Below are 24126 nucleotides of genomic sequence, written 5' to 3' on the forward strand. Positions count from 1 at the left end.
GGTTGCTCTCCTGGAATTCCCTTTTGTAGATTTTATTGTCAACAAATTTATACTTCTGAAAGGGGAAATGAACAGTTTGAACATGATTTGGATTCTGCACATGAACACATCTCTCACTAATAACTCGGCGTTAGTTGCAAATAGTAGATTTCTCAGAAGGAGCGAGTGGAGGAGAATCCTTAAAAATAGAGTCCTCAGTAAAGGAACAGCTTCAAACTCTTCATGCTTCTTCTGTGGCGATATTTTTATTTTTGACAAGAAGCAAATTATAGTAATCATGTACAAACAGGAAAACAAAATGCAGTGTGTTAGATCCATCGCTTGTCCTTTTACTTTTTATCTACCGATACTCTTGTTCCATTTAACAGCATATCTACTGATTTACTCTGATAAGCACAGCTTTTGCGTTTTTGTTCTTGTTAACCAGGTTTTTTGTAAACAGCTCAAGTACAAAATAGTACAATCTTTGCAAAATCCTAAAAGTAAAAACACCAAATTCAAAAAATTTGAGCTAAAGTTGCTAATAATCCAAGTGAAAACAGAATTCCCGTATTTTCTACGGACTGCCTCGGACAGAAAACATTTTATTCAGTGAGCTGTTTAGATGTGGAGTATGCTGTTACATCACAGGGCTCAAAGCTGTCACTTCTCGTCTCCCCGTCCTTATTTTCACCAGATCTAAAAATACTCTGGAAGTGGGAGAGTCAGTAGTAATTAGTCCTTGATTGGCTTTGTCATTAAAAGCAAATTCCCATCAGAAAATCGATACAGTAGCTATGCCATTGTGTTATGATTCATGTCCTGTCCATGCTGTGTTAAGCACTCATTCAGTTCACCTGCCACGCCTGATTGCTTACCTGTTCCACCTGGGCCTTGCCCTACTTAAACACCCCTCAGCCTCTGCTTCCCTGCCAGATTATCGACAGCCACGAGCCAGTAGAGATCCAGCGTTTCCTGCCAAGCCTTCTGTGTTTCTTCGACCCCTCCTTCTGACCACGGATTTACCCCTCCTGCCAAGCCCTTCACGGATCCCTTCTATTCTGGATTTCTGGACCCTGACCCAAGCTCTGCCTCACGACCACCGATTACTGCCTGCCCCTCTAAGCTAAGTCTGCTCTCTGTCCTCCTGTGTATGACCTCTGCCTGTTTTTCGACAAAGTCTCTGGGTGCTGCATCTCGGATCTCCCCGTGGAGATCTTCCTTGCCTCCACAGAAGCTTGTTCCTCTGGTTTCCTGCATCTCCCTGTCATCAGACCCTCTGTTCCTCTGCTCCACCCGTCCACTGCTCTACAGGTCAGTTAAGCTGAACATTTCTAAGCTACCCCTCCTTTGTCCGTGCTTCACCAGTCTTCTCCCCTCTCTCCTCAGTGCTGTGTTTGATGACCTCTCCCTTAGCTGAAACCAGTATCTGAAAAAATAAACTTTGTTTTCCTTTTTACTCCTGTGTGTGGTTGAATTTCCGGGTCCCCTCTGAGTACCCTTACAGTATAATCTGGCCACTATGGACCCGTCACCCACACAGGAGTGGCGTTCCAGTGTTGAAGGCGCTATTAACCGCCTGGAAGCTAACATGCAAGAAATGATGTCTATGCTTGATAAGATGTCCTCCTCTCCTCCCCAAAGAGCACTTCTCCTAGCCCCAAGGCTTCTAAGTCTGGCTACCAGGTCTCGCCCATTTATGAGCCCCGTCTGTCGCCTCCGGAGGTTTTCAAGGGTGAGCAGAGTCAATGTCGTCCTTTCATTACTCAATGTGAGATTGTTTTTGAACTGCAACCATCATCTTTCCCAACTGAACGTGCTAAAGTAGCCTATGCTATTTCTCTCCTCTCGGGGAAGGCCAAGTTATGGGGTACTGCTGAGTGGCAGAAGGACTCCCTCATTTGTTATCAGTTCAAGGACTTTTCTAAGGAGCTAATCAGAGTCTTCGATCCTGTTCTGCCTGAGAGGGAGGCTGCACGTGGTTTGCTCAAACTCAAACAAGGCAGGAGGCGAGTCACAGAGTACATAATTGACTTTCATGCTCTTTCTTCAGGAAGTGACTGGAACGATGAGGCACTATGTGACGCTTTCTACCAGGGTCTCAGTGAGGAGGTAAAGGATGAACTGTCTACACGGGATGCTCCCAAGGATTTGGAGGAACTGGAGACTCTGGCCGCAAGGATCGACATGAGGCTTCATGAGAGAAGGTTGGAGAGGGGTTCTTTCAGTCGTACTTACCAAGTTGAACGTGTTCCCAGGCCACAGCAATCTGTCTCATCCCCACCTTTGAGCTCATCTCCCACCTCTCTGGCGGAGGAGCCTATGCAGATAGGTCGATCACGCTTATCCCCACAAGAGAGAGAGCGGAGACTTAAGAGAGGCCTTTGTTTCTATTGTGGTGGAGAGGGTCACCTACTTCGTCTGTGTCCAGCAAAAGGCCAGGCTCAGTAGGAGGTAAGAGGCTCCTGCTGAGTCAAAAGAGATTTAAATCCTCTCCTTTCTCTGTTCAGGCCTTTCTCCAAACTGACTGCCTTACCAAACACCTATCTGTCTTTATTGATTCAGGAGCAGACACTGAGTTCATGGACCGTGGCCTTGCCGAATCTCTTGGTATCCAACTCCTACCCACCTCTAAGCATCTTGAAGTTTTGGCTATTGACGGCCATGTACTTCACCAGGTCACCCACGAAACGGGCCCCATTAAGTTTAGTATTTCCGGGAATCACCATGAAGTCATTTCCTTCCTGATAATAAATTCCCCTGGTCTCCCTGTCATTTTGGGGGCCACTTGGTTGAGAAAACACAACCCCCACATTGACTGGGTTAGGGGCGAGGTGTTGGGCTGGTCACCATCTTGCCATTCCACCTGCCTCTTAGCGGCTTCGGTCCCATGTACTGTCCCTATCTCAGGACAGGAGACCTACCCCGACCTATCCAAAGTACCTGCTGTTTACCATGACCTTAGGGAGGTCTTTAACAAGCATCGAGCCACTGCCCTTCCACCCCATCGGCCCTATGATTGTGCTATTGATTTGCTCCCTGGCACCTTTCCTCCCAGAGGTCGTCTTTTCCCCCTCTCTGGCCCAGAGGATAAGGCCATGAGGGATTATGTCAGTGACTCACTCAAGGCAGGCATCATCCGTCCTTCTTCCTCCCCAGCTGGTGCAGGATTCTTCTTTGTGGGCAAAAAGGATGGTTCCTTAAGACCCTGTATTGACTACAGAGGATTGAATGACATCACAGTCAAAAACCGTTACCCACTTCCTCTAATGAACACTGCCTTCGATCTGATCCAGGGATCCACTGTTTTTACTAAGTTAGATCTTAGAAATGCCTACCATCTGGTCCGGATAAAAGAGGGGGATGAGTGGAAGACAGCCTTTAACACCCCAACCGGTCATTATGAATACCTTGTAATGCCCTTTGGCCTGTCCAATGCTCCTGCTGTGTTCCAGGCACTTGTCAATGATGTCCTCAGGGACATGGTTGGTCGTTTTGTATATGTCTATCTGGATGACATTTTGATTTTTTCTAAGGATCTCACAGCCCATCAAGCTCATGTCCGTTCTGTCATTCTCCGCTTGCTGCAGAATAACCTGTTTGTCAAGGCAGAAAAGTGTGAGTTCCACAAACAGTCAACTTCATTCTTGGGTTTCGTCATCTCTCCTAACAGGATTTCCATGGACCCCAGCAAGACGGATGCCATCAAGAATTGGCCCCACCCACAGGACCGCAAGCAACTTCAAAGATTTCTGGGGTTTGCAAACTTTTATCGCCGGTTCATCCGCAATTTCAGCTCTGTAGCCTCTCCACTTCATGCACTTACCTCATCCAAGTGCAAGTTTGTTTGGGATAAGGCTGCTGCTGAGTCATTCGAGCACCTTAAGAGGGCTTTCACCTCAGCTCCTGTCCTCCGCACACCGGACCCGTCCCGCCAATTCATTGTTGAAGTGGATGCTTCTGCCTCCGGGGTGGGAGCCATACTCAGTCAGAGGTGCACTGATGGCAAGACTCACCCATGTGCCTTCTTTTCCAGAAAACTGTCTTCTGCAGAGACCAACTATGATGTTGGTGACCGTGAACTACTGGCAGTTAAACTGGCACTTGAGGAGTGGAGGCACTGGCTTGAGGGAGCTAAGGAACCTTTCATGGTTTGGACTGATCACAAAAATCTGCAGTACCTCAAGTCAGCAAGGAGACTCAACCCCAGGCAAGCCAGGTGGGCCTTGTACTTCTGTCGCTTTAATTTTTCACTGTCTTACAGACCGGGGAGTAAGAACGCTAAACCAGACGCACTCTCCAGGCTTCATGAGACTATGGAGGAGGGTCAAGAGGTAAAGCAGGTGGACTATGTGCTCCCCACGTCAGTGCATCTAGCAGTTTCCAAGCTAGAGCTGGAGCAGAAAATAAGAGAAGCCCATCATCTAAGCCCCATCCCTGTGAACTGTCCTAAAGATCGACTCTTTGTTCCAGAGCAGCTAATACCTGAGGTACTGTCATTTTGTCATGAGTCTAGACTTTTCTGTCATCCAGGAGTCACTAAGACCCTATCTGTGATCAGAAGTTGTTTCTGGTGGGAAAGTATGCTACAAGATGTTACTGAGTTCATCAAGGCTTGCAGAGTTTGCTGTCAGGCTAAACCATCCCGTCGGCCACCCTCTGGGCTTCTGCGACCCCTCCCTGTTCCACACCGCCCATGGTCCCACATATCCATGGATTTTGTGACTGGTCTACCCTCTTCCAATAACCACTCTGTCCTTCTCACAGTCGTTGATCGCTTCTCCAAGATGTCCCACCTGATTCCTCTTCGCAAACTGCCTTCCTCCAAGGAGCTGGGAGGGATTCTGGCCCGTGAGGTGTTTCGCCTGCATGGGCTGCCCTCTGACATTGTTTCTGACAGGGGACCCCAGTTTGTCTCTAGATTCTGGAAGGAATTCTGTGGTCTCCTGGGTATCACAGTGAGTCTCTCATCAGGGTTCCACCCTCAAACTGACGGACAAACGGAGAGGATCAACCAAGAAGTGGAGACCAAGCTTCGGATGCTATGTGAACATGATCCCTCCTCTTGGTCACAGAACCTACCATGGGTGGAGTATGCACTCAACTCTCTCCCTTCTACTTCTACAGGGCTGTCCCCCTTTTACACGGTTTACGGTTACCAACCTCCTGTGTTGTCTCTTCAAGAAAAGCCCACTAGAGTCCCATCTGCCCATGCCTCAGCCTTGAAGTGCCAGCAGGTATGGCGTCAGGCCCGCAGGGCTCTCCTGAAAACCTCCGCTTTATGTTGCAGATTTGCCAATCGTCGCAGAACCCCAGCACCCACCTACCTCACAGGACAAAGAGTCTGGCTATCCACCAAGGACCTCCCCTTGCGGATTGAAAACCGCAAGCTAGCCCCTCGTTTCATAGGACCCTTCCCGATTTCCAAAGTGATCAACCCAGTGGCTGTTCGGCTCCGCCTCCCCAGGACTCTCAGGGTTTGTCCCACCTTTCATGTGTCCCGTGTCAAACCTGTCTTCACTTCACAGTTGGTACCCTCCTCCAGACCCCCTCCTCCCGCCCGGATGATTGATGGGGGCCCCGCTCACACTGTACGTCGTCTCCTTCGGTCCAGACGTTGGGGCCGGTCCATCCATTACTTGGTGGACTGGGAGGGATACGGGCCTGAGGAGCGCTCCTGGGTGCCGGCCCGGCATGTTTTGGACAAGTCCCTTATCAGGGAGTTTCATCGGTCCAACCCTGACCAGCCTGGTGGTCCTTCTGGAGCCGGACCTTGAGGAGGGGTACTGTTATGATTCATGTCCTGTCCATGCTGTGTTAAGCACTCATTCAGTTCACCTGCCACGCCTGATTGCTTACCTGTTCCACCTGGGCCTTGCCCTACTTAAACACCCCTCAGCCTCTGCTTCCCTGCCAGATTATCGACAGCCACGAGCCAGTAGAGATCCAGCGTTTCCTGCCAAGCCTTCTGTGTTTCTTCGACCCCTCCTTCTGACCACGGATTTACCCCTCCTGCCAAGCCCTTCACGGATCCCTTCTATTCTGGATTTCTGGACCCTGACCCAAGCTCTGCCTCACGACCACCGATTACTGCCTGCCCCTCTAAGCTAAGTCTGCTCTCTGTCCTCCTGTGTATGACCTCTGCCTGTTTTTCGACAAAGTCTCTGGGTGCTGCATCTCGGATCTCCCCGTGGAGATCTTCCTTGCCTCCACAGAAGCCTGTTCCTCTGGTTTCCTGCATCTCCCTGTCATCAGACCCTCTGTTCCTCTGCTCCACCCGTCCACTGCTCTACAGGTCAGTTAAGCTGAACATTTCTAAGATACCCCTCCTTTGTCCGTGCTTCACCAGTCTTCTCCCCTCTCTCCTCAGTGCTGTGTTTGATGACCTCTCCCTTAGCTGAAACCAGTATCTGAAAAAATAAACTTTGTTTTCCTTTTTTACTCCTGTGTGTGGTTGAATTTCCGGGTCCCCTCTGAGTACCCTTACACATTGTGGTTTTTTTGCTTTTAGTAATTCATTTGAACTGTTTCTTTCTTTATCAGGAGTGGCGTGATTACACAACATAAAACTGGAAGATTGTAAGAAAGAATTTCACATGGGAAACTCATGAAAAACACATGTTTTCACATGTGCATCACATAAAACATGTATGACATGGTGTATGTGTGATAAACTTGGAAACACGTAATACACATAGAAAATGTGTATCACATTTTGTCTCACGTGAAAATATTTGAGACAGTAAAATATGATACACATGTGGAACATGGATCACATGTGGTAGACATGTATCCCATGTGATACTTAAAATATGTGTATCCCATTTGTCTTTGTTAGTTGTTAATGCCACAGAGGACCAGACGTGTCCAGTTGCTCAGGACGTGTTGCGCTTTTATTCAGCTGGGTTTTTACTTTTTAACTTCCACGCTTTCTCAAAGTGGATTAACCAGAAGAATTTTTTTCTTCTCTATTTCTTTTACAAGCCTCATTTCACTCAATCATTTTAGATTTCCCCTGTTTTTCTTTGGATTTAGTTTTTTTTTTTCTTTTTAGGATAAACTAAATCATTTGTAGTTTCTTGAAGCCAACTCTACTCCTACCCTTCTCTCTGTCTGGCTGAGTTATTTAAAAGGCAGAAAAATCATGTCACATTTTTAGTATTATGACTTACAGTGATGCAATGTTTGCTCTCACGTTCTGCTGCAACAACGAATCTGACAACGTTTACAACAACCTCAGCAGAGTCTGCATAACTGATTCGACACTGCGGCTGATTCTCCGTAACACGCAGGCTTCATCCAGTACAAATGGCCTCTTAGTGGAGACAACCAGCCAGCTAACCGTTCCAGTTTGCTCGTGGAAATGCATCTTCCTACACGGCTACAACAGAATGAGAAACTGGATTGTTTTTTGTCGTATGGACCAAACAGCAGCTCAGGGACAGCATGTCTCAGTGCTCTGCTGTAGTTTCCATTCTCTGGAGCTTATTATTATTATTATTATTTTTTTTTTTTTTGCATTTTGTGATATTACAGCTACAAAGTCAATTTTCTTGGATTTAGTGTATCTTTCTTGGATGGAGCATGTAAGGGTATCGTATCGGCCGATATCAATAATTATTTATTAGTTTTTTTGTTTTAAATATCTGAAATACTGCCAAAATGCTGATGTGACCTTTCTTGTTTTATCCACAGTTTTCTCTTCATGCTGTTTTTTTTAAATTATTATTTCTAATCAGTTCTGAGGCTCGTTGGTGAAACCTGAAACTGCTGCTGCATAAGTTACTGTACAGGTTGTTGCTAGGTAACCAAGGAGTGAGCGAGTTTCTTGACCTTGCTAGGCTAACTGTGAGCTTGAACAGCTACAATTCTATCTGACCTATGAGCTACTGAAAACTGATTGTGTTTATCACAATATATACTATTGATTTATTTCCCAGCCCTAATCTGAAGTGACAAACAAATGCAAATTTGCTCATGATTATGAAGTGGAAGAAGAGTGACGTATAGTTTTAACAAAATTTTTAAATAAAACAATGATTTTTCTCCCTCTGTAGGATTGGGTCTTCATCAGTCCAAATTCTGCTGCATTTACAGCTGCAGGTCTTTCTGCTATATTTCCCTGACATCTTTACATGTGCAAATAGAAATTTGTATCCGTTTCTATTTGCAAAACAGCTCAAGGTCAGTCAGATGTTCAATATTACTTAATGTTAAAAAGTACTTATAGAAGAAAATATAGAAAAAAACCCTGAAAATTTCAGTCTCAAAAGCAAAAAAAAAAAAAAGTAACTTTTGAAACTCAGAAAAAAAAACTTTTCTGGACAATTTCTGAAATTTATCTCAAAATTTCCGTTTTTTGGTGGGAATTTACTTCTCCTTTTTATTTTTATTTTTTATCTACAATTTCAATAGTTGAAGTGTCATGACTCAGGAAAAGCAAAGAACTGACATGATCATAAACACGTCCAGGATAAACAGAAGGAGCTGAAGTGACTCTCAGTGTTTCTGCTGACGGATCCAGAACTCTGCAGGTTCTGGACTCACCTTCCTTCTTGTAGAACACCAGCTCCGTTTTGAACTCCCTCCTGTCGTCCAGCGCTCCTTGGATCTGGGCCGTGGAGCGGTCGCTGGTTTCCGGGCCGTACAGGAAGTGACAGGCGCAGCTCTTCTGCATGAGCTCGGCGCGGGCGTAACCCGTGAGCTCGCAGAAGCCATCGGAGCAGTAGACGATGGGGTACAGGGACTGGACCTGGGCGTTCCCCAGGACAAAGTTACTGTCTGTAGGGGACAGACAGGACAGCGGTCAGAACAGCCAGATTATACTCATAGAGTGTTGTGCAACGCCATAGACATGGGATACCAATATGTCAAAGTTTTAATAAAATAAAGGTGATTAGGGGTTGGAGTTTAGTGGGAAGAAACTTTTCATTTCCTGTCGGTGTTAGTAACTAGGGATGAACTAATAGCCCATTTTTAAAAACCAAGTATGAGAACAAACACATTTAAGAACTTGCTGACTACTTAATGTCAATACACTCCTAACAATCAACTTATAAATGGTTTATTTTTGATAATTTATCAAAAATATATCCTGTATATTACTCAATATTTCACAAATCAAGTTTTAAATAGTCTGCTATGAGAGTAGAGTGATCTAGTCCAGGTCTGACGTGTGTAAGTATTTTAGTTTTTAAACTAGAGCAGATCAAAGACACTCAAGGCAGAGAAAAATTGGGTGGAAGCGCCCTTTAGCTGTAGCTAACTGAGTTAGCTCATTTATGTGGAAACTAACAGGAAACTAAAGGTTTGTGAAGTTTCATGTTTTTGTATCAACCTCATATCTAGTAAATACAGGATGGGTATCGCTGATACCGATGCTTTTTATCGTTTAAGTTTGACCTATGACCTTTCACCTCTGACGCTGAACAGTTACAGAGGACAGCAGGATAAAGCGATGCAACAAACACAACAGCTTTTGTTGCATCGCATCCATCAGCTTTTCAGCGACTCAGAATTGGTCATTTCAGGGCTTCTTTTCTTCAGAATTGTGTCAGCAGTGAACCCCAACATGCAACAATGTGCTGCTAATTCTTTTTTGGACTATTTCTAAAACTAGCGGTCCAATAACAATGGTGGTAAACTAAAAATTCAGAAGTGGGTCTGCGTGCTTCCACAGCTAACGATTTGTTCAGAACCAATACCATGAAAGCCGACTGAGGTACATCAAAGACATGTTTCTGTTTTTTACACACACACACACACGCAAAAAAAAAAAAAAAAGAAGTATTTGCTCATCAAATATTTGTATCCCCTGCAGGTTGAATCTCACAGCAATCAGAGAACTAAAACACGGAGACACAAAGAAATCCTTAAAGCGAGCACTGGGCCCATTTTTTGCTCCAACGTGAAGAGCCGAGGCGGCCCGCTGGAGGCTCGGGAGACGGCGGCTAACAAGAATTGATCGGGTGAAGTAAACATGACAAGAGTCATCGCAAAACCGTGAGCTTTCTGTAATTGATGCCACCAGTAGCTCACGTGTCCGCCCTCCGGTCACAATCAGGCAGGAACACACGCTGCTTGCTGCCTTCAAACACATTCTGGCTGTTAATCAGCGTTCTCCTGACAAGTGTGTGTATGCACACGCATGTAGACGTCAAGCTGCATATTCAGTCTGCGGCTCCGGGCATCCAGACGAGCGAGCGCACCGAAAGGGACAATCTATTACGTTGAGCTCCGTCGTTCTCATCGATCCATCAGCGCCGAGGGCCCGTAAGAACACATATTAAATATCTGATGGCTGATTCACAAGTTGTGTGTGTGTGTGTGTGTGTGCCTTGAGCTCATTAGGCAGCTTAAAATGAAGTGCTGAGGAAAGGAACTCATCAAAGGAGCATAAAAAGATCATCCTAAGACCAGATCAACGCGCGGTGAAGAAAGTACCAGTGTTGGCTCAAACCCCAAGTTAATAGCGTGTAATATCCTTCGGACCATCAGTCACTCAAGCAACCATTACACGATCCATATCAGCTAATTACTTCTGTGTTTGAAACATGAACCTTTCTTCCTCTTCCTGCTCTCTTGTTTTTTTTTTTTTGTTCTCCTGGGAGAAGAGAGGACCACCTTCCTGCTTTGCTTCCTCCTCCACTGGGAATTGGTGCTGATGTCACCGGATACCCAGAGGCCTGGATTTGCTGCAGGAGTGTTTACTCAGGGTCCCACGCTTGGCAGCACTTCCAGGTACAACTACCAGCACCTGGAACCTCACAACAACAGGTGACAGGCTGGCGGTCCATCCTAATATGTACAGTAGAGGAGGGCGATGCTATTTTAATATCGGTTCAATAACAAATAAATACAGGGACAGTATCGCCAACACCGATACATACCGATATATTATTTAGTCTGACATATAGGCGTTTCTGTGATTATTTTTTTGTTTTTTTCCTTTTGCATTATTTTGTTAAAATCTTAGATTTTGAGTCAAGTTTTCAGGTGTCCACAAAATACTTTAAAAACATATTAACAAGATAACCAGAAACGGTAGAAAAACAAACTTGCATGTTTTTTTCCCCTAAATAAAATGGAAAATCATATTATAATTTAATCTGAGCTGTACATTCTATTAAAAAAAATTGCAACAATAATTTGCATCATTTTATTTAACTTATTAATGCAATGAGATAAAAACAATTTTAAGCATATTTCACAGCTTTAAGCATGTCTGAAGTATTTTTAATTACCAATTTCCCTGCAAGACGGTTTAGAAGTGACTAAAAGGAAGCAAGGTGTGAAGCTGCTGCTGCTGGAGACGGGCAGCGTGGCGTCACGCCAGCAACTCAAAGGCGACAATAGACTGAGCGTGGTTGAGGGAGGGGGCTTGGGGGGCTTACTCAAACATCAGAAATACACTGCAAGTTGGATACATATGCTGCCATTTATTTTTGTCTCCTTAGCAACTCCAGCATCACGAACAAATGTCAGAGCATCAAGATCACCTTCTGCTCGCTGACTCACTGACTGCGCGTCATTTGGGCCGTCACACCAATCGGAGCCGACGACGTATGGACTCGCATTATGCAGAGGAACCTTTTGAAGCTGTCGGTGTGTGGAATGTGGTGGGACTTATGTGATTTTCATAAAGTTGGACGTTGTCGGGTGAGAATCAAGATGGAAACACTGAAGAAGAAGCACTTCCTGAACTAACCCTAACCCCAGACTGAATCCCTTCGCGTCTGATTGACCGTACTCACGCCTCTCGGTTTGAATCAAGAGGAAGTTCAAATCGACTCCACCCACAATGACATACGAATGGTTGAATTTGGTTGCTTTGATTTCATACGTGTTAAATGTTTATCAAAGGGAGCTATTGACCCTTCGCACATGACGTCACTCTCTTTAGAAAGCGTCCTGCTCTGCCATCACAGGCGTTAAAACGACCTAAGCACAGGCCGAAAACAGACAGCTGGTGGCCTAATGCCGCTGTAACGATGGTTACAGGGTGCAGAAACACACCAGGATGCAAACTAAACTTTCATTTTATTGTAAACTTTGTACATGGGAAAAAGGACAGCAGCAGTCAGTCATAAGGGCAGCAAACACAATTTACTAGGTAAGAAGGTTAACATCCATGTTCTTCATAAGTAAGTGAGATTAGGAAGATGCAATTAAAAGCTGCATTATGGAGAAGCTACATACCTAATCATTAGTAACCATGGAGAAAAAGCCCCTCCATTATGCGGAGGGACAATCTCCTTCTGTAAAGGAGCGTTGGCCGTTTAATACTGTCTTTATCCATGCAGATCCTGACTGTTTGCAGAATATCTTCGATTTTAAGGGCTCATTGAACAAAAATCTGAATGTATTTTTATTCTGAAATTGAGCCTTAGGTCTCATCTAACCCAGACCGATGACATGCTGCAGCCATGACAGCGCTGTAATGTGCTTCATGTCCTCCTTCTCATCAGTTTGTCTCTCTGGGCTGAGTCTGTCAGGCTAGCTGAGAAAAACCTTAAATGTCAGGCTGCTGAGCTCTGTCCCAGGTGAAGCCCTCTGCACAGCCTTCCACCCAGAACAGAGCCGAAAGAGGAAAACATGATACGGAGCGTTCACAATGGAGGCTTTGTGCTGTCCTCGGCCTTTTGTACGACAACGTTTTATCAGCGAAGACACTTAAACCCCGTACTGCGACGCTCGGTGTTGTGTCCAGAAAAATGTACTGGAATTTTACTACAACATTTCTCTTAGAAAAGATAACATTATGCAAAGTCGAACTTAAAACTTTCCTTAAAGCTGCAGTAACTTTAATAAAATATATATGTTTTTGTCGCGACAGCTTGTTATGAGACAAATAATGTGTGACTACTGTCTCAATAAATGCTCCACTCCCGACCAAAAGCAGCCATTCAGAGCCAGGAGAAGCGGCTTAGCGCTGTCAATCAACCTCGTGTACTTGCTGCTCGATGGGCCACTAGCAGAGAAACAATTTACCACTACAGGAAAACCGTTTATCTGCCGTCATCGGTGTCATGCTAGTTAGCATAGCCACCGCTAGTGGCCATTCATAACCAGGCCACCTGGCTGCAGCGTAGCACAGAGAAAGGGAGGGAAGGTGAGAGGGAATGGGCAGCGCCACACAGAGGGTCATTCACCGCGCTAAGACCCGCCTCCTGGCTCTGATTGGTTGTTTCTAGCTAGCATTAGGAGAAGGCAGAGAAGCTCAATTTTTTCACAGATTATGTCTCATGCCATACTATCACAACATTTTCAACAAATATGTAAAAGAAATATTTATTTCTTAAAAGTTACATATGTAAAAAAAAATATTTAGAATTTATTTATTTATTTATTTATTTATTTTTCATAGTTCAACCAGCTGTAGGTGATGACCGACCATTCATTCACCTTAAAGTGCAAAGAAATCATTGTTACCGGGTAGTTTTAAAGATCTGTTACCAATATATAACAAAAAAATCCCATCAACCCATCAATCATTATCCAAGGAGCCTAGATCTATTCTCCACCACATCAGGCCTGGAGCGGTCAGCCTGATCTGCATGCAGAGCCTGGAGGAACCGCTTCTCCTGCTCATCAAAGACCCCCAGCCCGTCTGTCTGAGGATGGCATCATTTCTGCCCTCCATTCTGCTCCAACACACCTTAAAAAATATCTAATAAATCATTCATCAGCGGCTCCCACAGCCTCAACTCTGCAGCCCAAACTTCTAGTTAGCAGGCTGAGAACTCTGGGGCAGAGAAGAGCCTATTTAATAAATTAATGACACTTTTCATTTTTTTGGTGACGCCAGAGAAAAAGGCAGCTACACATTTAATACCAGGTCATTTAAGAAGCTGTGTAAACACCTTCTGCTCCATTTATCCCCTCAGGTCAGAGGGCCTTCCTTAGAAGGTTAGGAGAAAATGTTGCTATGATTGTACAAAGTGAAATCTAAAACCAGAAATATCTGTGTTTTTGCAGAAAATGTTATGGTTGAAATAACTGAAAAGTTCAGCTCAGATCCAGAACGTGGTTGTAAACATCCTCACATGGTTACTGCTTGTATGCAGCATTCAAAAATATATTATCATGAATGGACTATTCTGTTTTTCTGAATCTTAATTTAAGTGCTTGGGAGGTTTGGACAGGAAGTGGATCAACATTATGTAATATTTAGTAATCTGTTTCACTTCCTGGGACTTTATACAGAAGAAGACTGGGGCCACTCAAGTAAAAAAAAAAAAATCAGATTTTTTTTCTACGAATTCAGACTTTTTTTCCTCAGAACTCTGACTTCCATCTCAGGATTGTGACTTTTTTCTTAGAATCTTGACTTAATTCTCAGAATCCTCTCTTTTTCTTGGAACTTTTTTTTTTTTCAGTGTTCCTTTGAATGAATCGACTCCAAAATCACACAGACGTTTACATGCTGCAGCTGTTTTCACTCAAAGTAAGGGACATGCTATTTATCTGGAGATAGTTTTTACTCGTGAATAAAAATCTTTTCTCTAAAATGGAGTGCTTCTGAGAAGGTCAAATATGAGGGAAAACTGTATCAGAAAGAAAACTGGAATAAATTTGGAAGTTACAGTGCACCTTGTTTTTTGTCCTTTTGGAGATTTGGAAAATTTTGAAGCTTTAACCAATTTATTAGCGCAGCAAAAATGTACTTTTACAGTAACCATGTGTGTTCTAAGTGCGTCTGTCCAGGACAGAAGTAGATTAGATTTATTTGCCTGTTGCTGAACAGAACAAGCAGAACCTGAACCTGCAGCAGAGAGACTCCTGGATGTGTTCAACATAAATTATTTAGCTGAGATCATGCAGTTAGAAAATGAAAAGAAAAGTTGCACTGCTCTTTGTATAGTTCCACAGCAGCTACAGCAGTGGTTTCAGGTAATGTTGCTAGCATTAGGAAACCAGACCTTCAACGTAAAAACAAGAGCAGGTTTTTCATCCAATAATAACCTGACAAAGAGAGAGACGTTCTGACCAAACAGCATTTAGAGCAGCTCTGCTTCTCACCAGCAATAAAGACACAGTCCAATAATTTAATCTATGGATATTTTCTGGTTTGTTTTTTTTAGCCTTTTCTGTTAAAACTATGTAGAGACTCTACTTACCAAGCCTACGTTAATTAAAAAATATGTAATTTACAATAAAACTACAATTTTTTTTCTGCATTTGTCAAAATATACCAAAAAAAAAACCCCCAACAACAAACAAAACACTTTAGTGTCAATTTGAAAGTGGAGATCTACAAAAACAAAGGTAATATTTAAAAAGGGACATTAAACAATAGAGTGCATAAATATTCACCCCTTTCAAGTCAGTATCTTAGTCGACGATTCTTTGGCTGTACCTTTACAGTCCCTCCAGGGTCTGCTGCCCCACAGAATGACACTGCCACCACCATGCTTCACAGTGGGAATGCAACATCTGGTCTGACGGCTGAAAAGCTTCATTTTGGCCCATCAGACTACAGAACTTTCTTACACTTCCATCTGCGATGGACTGAATATATGTTAAATATTTTTATTGAATTGTTTTTATTTAGTAAAAATCAGTTTTCAGTTTGACATTAAACAGATTGTTCTTATTTTGTAATTTTTTTTGGTCAAGAAAGACAAATTTTGTTTATTTAATTCTGGGATATTTTCTCTTTTTTTCTCCCCAAGTTGGTCCACCAACAGTTGGCGCCCTGGGCAACCACCTTTATGGCCAAGAACTGGCTGAGAGGAAGTCAGGCGGCAGGACAGGAGGTACCTACGAGTTTCAGATCCATGCTAACAATGTCATATAATAGGCACTACTAAAAAAAAACAACACAGTGTTTACTCCTACAGTTATGATTAGATGAAACGCTCGGACAACAGAACCAGTTAAACTCTCTTCCCAGACCCAGTCTGAGTAAATATGTGATCTTTTTCCTTTAGATGAACCTCTCTCCTTTATATTTATGCTGCCTGATCACTTCAAAAAGTGAGAGCACCCAGACAACAAAGTGAACGAAAACAGCAGTGAGAGTAGATTTTATTGCCTTGCAACATATTCCTCATTCCCTTATTAGTTTTCGCTCTGTCTGAATATCTGGCCCTTAGATTTCTCATGTCCTGTGAAGACGACTGATGAGCTTCCTGTTTGAAGTTCCCTTCAAATGAAGCATGACCTTTGGTTGTGCTTTTTAATTTGCAGTGGAGCTGACAAGAAGAACCACATGAGCAACTCCTCTAGTGGTAAATATGGACCAACTAAAAAAAAAAACTTCAGTATGCAAGTCCAGCTCAAAGCTTTAGAATATCATAGAATATTTAACTTTTTGCCCCCCCGATCCTCTCATGAGGTGGGTTATTCCACAGAGAGCCTGGATCTGCAGCCTGTGGCTCCGGCCCCACAGGTGGCTCTTTGGACTCTAAGGAACTTTAAAAATATTTTAAAAAAGCTAACTAATGTTTTTAAATATAGATTTGAACAACAAATTTAGGATTTTAGCTGTTTTTACCCCTGCAGTACTTGCTTTAAATTTAAATGCTGAAATGACACGCACACAAAAAAATCCTCAATTTAAACAAATATAGCTTTATCAGCAATATCACACTGCAAAAACACAGAAGTGTTTTTGGTCTAGTTCCTATTGAAAATATCCTAGCACACCTGAAATAATACAAAACTAACTTGCAAGTATTTTTTCATAAATATACAAGAGCTTGTGTTAAGTCAATAACTCTTTAATGCTGATGCAAAACCACAACTTCCATTGGCAGATAATTTCACTTCTAGCATGGGAAAATGTCTTGATATAATTGGGATAATCTGACAGTTGAACTTGCCCTTTTTATCTATTTACATTAAACAAGCCCCTATATCTTGCTGAAAATATGTATTTGTTCCTTATATCAAGTGTACTAAGATATTGGCATTAGAAACACTTGGTAGGATTTTGTGTTTTTGCAGTGTAACTGTGTGGTCAAACCTTGCAAAGCAACAACAAAAAAAAAATCAAACCACAAAAAACAAAAACAGGACACACAACAATTCTCTGTGACAAAAATCTCAAGGGAAAAGCCATGTTCAATATCGCCACAAAAACAAACTCAAATTAAAACGTGGGGGCGAGAAACATATGCAAGTGAATATGCATCCCGATAGCATCCATCGTTCATTCAGAAAGAAACAAACAACTGAAACATCCAGCAGACAACAAAGAAGCTCCAGGCGGTGAACCCATAATGACACCAGAAGGAGTTAGACGAACTTACTAGAGTTTTAGTCTGCTTATGAAGAATATTAGCTCGGAAAAGTAAAGAGCATCACAAACTCTCGTCATTTGCGAAGTGGATTGATTATTTCCAGTGGGCTATCTGATGTTTTCACTGTGAGTTGCAGCCTTGAAGTAGAAGCTGAGATGGACCAACTAGGGATCCATCCTACAAACATGCCTGAAGGCATAGCAGCTGCCCAGCTTTGATGAATAATCCAGCACACCGGCCCAGCAACAACGTGAGATGATTACATTAGACAGTGTATTTGTGTGTGTGCGTGCGAGTAAAAGTGTGCGTTTCATGTGAATGGGAGGATTCAGTGTGTAGCTTGTGCAGCTCCAATTGATTGTAGCTCTGCTCTCTTATTGGATTATCAGAATTTGGAAACCAAATTGAGATTGGATCGCCTCTCCTTCCCCCACCCCCTCAAAGCAACCCAACATGTAACTGGATTAGAGAACATCTGGAAGAGCAGGAAGTATCCTCACAGAGAACCGGAGAACAAACCGATTAATATGGCAACATAAAAAGGGAGCAGCTCAAAAGCATCATTAGAGAGGCCGGCGCTGACCCGCGGCCTGGTTCGGTCCGGTCATTACTAACCGAATTCAGATCAGGAACTCTCATTTATTTCCAGGCAAAAACTGCCTGGCGCACTGCAAAACAGCAAATCATACCAAGACGTTTTGGTCGAGTTTCTAGAGGAAGCACCTCAGTTCACTTGAAATAAGACAAAACCGTAACTTTTCAGCAAGATGTTGGAGCTTGTTTTAAGTCAATGATTCCATAATATTGATGAAAAAGTGATAGTTCAATTATTTCTCATATCAAGATTTTTCATTGAAAAATAATCTGCTGAAAATTGACTTTTGATTTAATTTTGTCTTATGCAAATATCTAATGCAAGATATTTGCATTAGAAATTAGACCAGTGCTGTGTTTTTGCAGTGTGGTGTGTTGGTTCCCCATTTGCTGCCAAAGGCATCTAAACCCAACATGCATCAATGGCTCCAATAAAGATGGTGTAAAGATGGTATTCTGTGACGACGGCTGAGAGTGTTGGGAAAGACAGGAGTTTCTTAAAGAGACAGAGTCCAATTTCAAGGTGTCAAATTACAAAGTCAAATCTTTTAAGTTATGTTTGATATATACAGCACAATTATAATAACTGGTAACACTTTAAATTATCATAATTTACAAAATCATGCAAAGTTGGCACTTTTAATGGACTTTTAATGCAACTTTTAGAGCAACTTTGCATTAAAAGTGTCATTTACCAAATTACACTTCATGACAACTTTCATAAACATTCATAAAGACTTCTTTATATTCATGACAGGTGTTATGTCATGTTTATGACAGTGTCATGTCAGTCTTATGCACACCCCGTCAAATAAAGTGTTACCTAATAACTAAAGGTAACGTAGTGGCTTGATAATGCAATAAAATGACATAACATGCCTGTTAAATACATAATACCGCCCTAGTAAGAGTGAGATGCTAATTTGTAAAACGGAGCCTTTGTGGTTCAGACCTGGTTGTTTTGTCCGTTCCATTGATGCTCAGTTGGAAGTAAAGTCAAGAAAACCTTCTCTGTAAACCATTCCTGAACTTTTTGGGAAAATGGAGCACAATAAACTGCAGAAGAGGACATTTCCATTAAAGCGTGTACATCGTCTACAACATTGCTGAAGCAAGGTTATGTCTTGTGCCCATTATCCATGTCTGAAGCTCAGCCATGGATGTCAACAAGGACATCCTGATTAAAACCACACATGTCAGAAGCTGAGGTGAACTGTGTGGTCTGATACCCTTCTATCAGAACCAGCATTATCTTCCTCAGTGGTTCAGATCACAAGGTCAAGCTAAACACCAATGTGCATCAATGCTTTTAACACATCAGTGTCGAGGACAAAATGTTGTCCTTCTCTGCCTAGCGGGGGCCACCGCTCCCTCCGCTGCCGTCACACACTCATTACGGAGGAGACTGCTGAAAAACGCAGCGACTGCATTCAATCAGCTGGGTGGACTGAGATAGAAAACTTTTCTTTTTATTGAAATGCATGTGACTGGCTTCACATTCGTCTGCATTGTTAAAGTGAATGAACTAAATCTTTCTGTACACAGCAAAAACGCATAATCTTACCAATCATGTTTGGTGTAGTTTCCAGTTTCAATGCATTAACACACTTAATGTATAAAAATAACTTACAAGTAACTTTTCAACAAAATATAGGAGTATAAAAAAAGCTCTAGTTCCACTGACAGATGATTTCACATACAAGATATTTTTCCCACAAGTGAAATAATCTGCTTTTTAATAACACTTTTTAATATTAGTGACTATTGACTTAAAACAAGCTCTTCTGTCTTCCTTCTTGTAAGTTAGTTTTGTCCTATATGAAGTGAACTGGACCAAAAACACTTAGTCACATTTTTATTTATTTCTTTGCAGATATTTAACTAGATATTTTTGTAAAGTTCTTTGAATCATTTGCTTAGAACTGGCCTTATGTAAATAAGATAAATTCAATTGGTGTGCAGTGTGCATAACACTGACATGACACTGTCATAAACATGACACCTGTTATGAAAATGAAATAGTCTTTATGCATGCTGTCATTTGGAAAATTATAAAAAATTTTATGCAAAGTTGCTTTAAAAGCTGCTTTAAAAGTCCATTAAAAGTTCCAACTTTGCATTAGAGTGTCAATTTTTACAAAATAATACAAAGTTGGCATTTTTAATGGACTTTTAAAGCAGCTTTTAAAGCAACTTTGCATTAAAAGTGTCATTATTTACCGAATGACAATTCATGACAACAGTCATAGACATTCATAAAGACTCATTCATGTTCATGACAGTGTCATGTCATGTTTATGCACACCTGGTCAAAGTGTTGCCTTGCTCTCCTTACTGCCTGCTGTGTGATTGAAGACCATGTGCTCCTTCAGTTTCTGTTTCTTTACGTTCGGCTCTGCTCAGTTTCTGCTCTGTTCAGAAACAGCACTGTTGGTTGTGTTTCTGCATTAGCTCTGTGATGGATTGGTGAAAACTCAAGGGTGTGCACTTCCTCTTGCCCACTGACTGAAGATGATTAATCGGAAGCAGAAATTCACTGAATGAGTGGGTAACACACACACACACGCATGCACACACACACACGCATGCACACACACGCACACACACACACACACACACACACACACACACACACACACGCGCACACGCACACACACACACACACACACACACTCTTTTCATTCAAGTCTGCACATGCTCTCCCACGCTTCCCAAAGAAGCTGACTTATTATAGACCTCATTGGTAAATCTCTTTTGTTGGACCAAAAAAAAAAAAGAAATTTTTTGTATGATGTTTGAAAGAAAAAGCCTGCAGCCAGTTGGAGTTGTGTTTATTTGAAGAGTTAATAAAACTACTTGCAGGCTTTGCTACATTTCTTAATGTCTGCAAGATACTTAGCAGGAGACAGACACCCTGCTGACACAAAGACAGAAAAATGTTGAGTAAATAATATAAACACAGTTTCCCTCAGAAAACCTGCTAAGCCAGGCCAGTCCACCTGTGACCCGCCGTGATTTTATGGATAAAAAAACAAAACAAAACAAAACAAAACATTAAAACCTGACAGGAAATGTGAAAATATGACTAGGTAATTATGCGGTATGAGAAAACATTATTGACGATATTGAAGCACCAACTGCAGTGTTAAAATAGGAAAACATACAATTGACAAATGTAATTATTTTTGCACTTGGATAAAATCCTAGTCAAGTATTCAACGAGTTAAGACAAACTGTGTAAAGATGGTCATATTTAAAAGCAAAATAAATGAAAGAGGGATTTTACCAAATATGCATAATGAAGAGTAAGAATAGTAAATAAAAAAGCTAAATATTATTGTGCACACAATTCAAGTATTTATTGTGTCCAGGTTTCTTTTTCTTTCCTAAATCCTACCGTTTTGTGAAAAGGAGCGTCATCTTACACTCAAGCTGAAGAATTTGTAAGGTGCCGTTGCAGAGCAGGTTAACCTGTACGGCAGCTTGTCTGAACCCTCTGAGAGCTCGTTCTCAGAAGATAGAGCACCAACGCATCAAGTACAAAAGCTTCACCGCTCAGTGTAACTCAGCCATGCAGGTCCAGTGTTCTCTGAAAACGAGCCCAAGTTGAGGAATTATAGAAATGCCGGCACAGGCAAACCTGTTCCATGCCGACGTACAAAAACAAAAAAATTGAGGACAACGTGAAGGGGAGCAACTGGCGCAACTGGTGCACACCCACTTCAATTCGTCAGCTACAGACCTAGCTGTAGCCTGGTGGGGAGGGAAAGTAAAGCCTGGTGGGCTGCCAGGCTTATGGGGAAAACCTCGACCAACACAATAGAAAGACAAAAGAAACAAGAATGCTGCTCTGATGGAAAACAACCGTTTCATGCAGCTCATTTATAAGGTGCATAAAATATAGACTTAACACAGTATTCAGCTGAACTTAATCATATTTTGTCACATTACAACAATAAACTTGAACGTATTTCATTTAACTGTGTAAACTCTGCATCATTTCATACTCAGCCATCATCATGTGGGCTGTGAAGGGAAACCACCGAGCAGCAGCACCTCCATGGTGCGTTTAAGGCAGGGGTGTCCAAAGTCGGTCCTCGAGGGCCGGCATCCTGCATGTTTTCGTTCTCTCCCTAGTGGTTGTAACAACCTCCTCAGAAAGTCAATGTTCTTCTTAGGCATCATTTGATGCAGATGTGTCAAACCAGGGAGAAAACTAAAACATGCAGGATGAGGGCCGACTTTGGACACCCCTGGTTTGAGGCGACGTGCAGCATCAGCATTTAGGAAGAGTGAGATAACTCTGATCAACGCCTCGCTTTAACAGTTTATATGTATGTAATGTGTTGTTCAGGTTGTCAATCACAAACAAAGGTAAACATGGTTAGATTTATGGATCTGGTCAAATATGTTCAAAGCTGGTCAAATAAAGTACAGCACCAGAAATAACCAGTTATCAAAAATGATTTTTAGAAAATGTTCTCTGAAACAAACAGGTGTTATGAATTTGAATATTAGACTGTTTTCTAAATTTCTAAGGATTTAAAATGTGGAAAATATTCGGATTCCAGATTCTAGACTCATATACTGAATCATTCCCAAGTCTTCTCAAACTATATATGAAAGTTTAATTTCTTACTCCGATTAGTTTTTATTTTTCTCTGCTGAGATTTGTTCTTTTACACATTTGAAATAACACTTTCGTCTTCATCAATTTTAATCTTTCCAATTTATGGCTGCACTGTTCATGCACTGTTTTTTTAAAAATTTTTTTATTAATTATTATTCTCTACATAGTTTGAAACTTACCAGTATCAATAAATCTGTTGTTTGTGGCACAACAGAAACAAAGATTCATCTCAACTCTTTTCTCTCATCTTGTTTCGTACCTACGTCAAACGCCCGTTTATTTTTAAATTTTTTTTGTTATCTCATCAGAGCACCTTGTTCCTCGCTTGCTGGATCCTCTTACGTTTTCATTGTAGCATCACAAACTGTGAAAAGGTTTGAGGGGATTGAATGTCTCGTATCTCTTTCCTAGTCCTGCAAACAAAATGTGTAAAGCTGTAATCAAAACAGCCACAGCCAGACTTACACATTAAAACATCTAAACAAATTACTGATGGAAAACAAACAGAAACACCTGACTCCTTTCATATGCGCACAGCTGTGCCTCATTTAGACCAATACTTTAAGTCCTGCAGATGTTCCGGCGGCAGACATCAGCTGCCGTGCTTGGATATGTAGATGAAGTGTTCTTGAGCTCTCTTATGCTACATTTATGAAGTTTCCACAGCGGCTGTGGCTCAGAAGGTCGAATCAGGAGATCTCTGGCTCCGCCGAGGACGGAGGCAGCAAACGCGTATCAATGAAAAGCAAAACATCCACTGTGAAAGCGCTCCACGAATACACGCAAAACAGGTGAGCGTGGCTTACAGTGTGAAGCACTTAGGAGGGGTCAATAGGACTGCAGCTCTGCATAAGTGTAGTCCATTTATACACGGCCTCCCTTGGCGTGAAAACCCCGAGAGCGCCTTTCTGAAGCTGCCCTTGAACCCCGCTGTGAATACCCTAAAAAGGATGAGTTCTTTCTGAAAAATCAATAATGGATCATGCAGTTTGATGAGGGCGAACTGCGCTCCGTGCGAAGCGGGCCGAGATGCACCGGTTGCTGACTAAAGGTCATTTTAAATGGACCAGCACAGAATGCGTTGACTGGCAGAGCACATTACACAGGTGGTCTGATGGGGACCCGACCAGCCGCACGGTGCAGGCCATCCATCACCAGCACACTGCAGCTTCATTCTGGTCACACAGTGCTGGCCCACTCCCCCCTTCTCCTCCCTTTTACTTTGATGTCTGTGGCTTTTTGTGTTTCTCCCTTTTTCTGTTTGTCACTTTCCTTTTCCTGCTGATATGCAGCAAACTGTCTGACTGGAAACCTGTCAGGATTATTACGAACGGCTGTTAGTGCGACAGAGTTTGAGGGAACAGATAGATAGATACATATGTTTACATTTGAAACAAAATTACTTCTTTTAAACCTTCCTGAATATGAAGACCTGGAAAACTAACATGTTTTCCAGGTCAGTTTTCCAAACCAAATTTTATTGTCTCAAATTTGGTTTGAGACAAAACATTTTTTTATTTTATTTTTCTTACATTTTTGAAATTGTGCATTTTTACATTCAGACTATAAAGTTACTATGTTTAACTTCACATATAAAGTTAAACATAGTGGTTAATTTTGATTAATCACAACACTAAAGAGTGAGTAAACTGAATAAATTCAATTCAATCGACTGAC

At 42.1% G+C, this 24126-nt stretch overlaps 1 protein-coding gene across 2 annotated transcripts in view; it reads right to left on the reverse strand.

Annotated features, from left to right (window-relative positions):
* Positions 1 to 24126, reverse strand: part of kcnh3 (potassium voltage-gated channel, subfamily H (eag-related), member 3) — a 169613-nt gene that overhangs the window by 61157 nt on the left and 84330 nt on the right. For both annotated transcript variants that reach the window (XM_008437609.3, XM_017302023.2), the window contains exon 2: positions 8527 to 8760. In XM_008437609.3, the coding sequence (XP_008435831.1) occupies positions 8527 to 8760 (234 nt within the window). The remainder of the gene's footprint in view (positions 1 to 8526; positions 8761 to 24126) is intronic.

The sequence above is a fragment of the Poecilia reticulata genome, chromosome 2 (assembly GCF_904066995.2).
Source record: "Poecilia reticulata chromosome 2, P_reticulata-male-v2, whole genome shotgun sequence".
Taxonomy (NCBI): domain Eukaryota; kingdom Metazoa; phylum Chordata; class Actinopteri; order Cyprinodontiformes; family Poeciliidae; genus Poecilia; species Poecilia reticulata.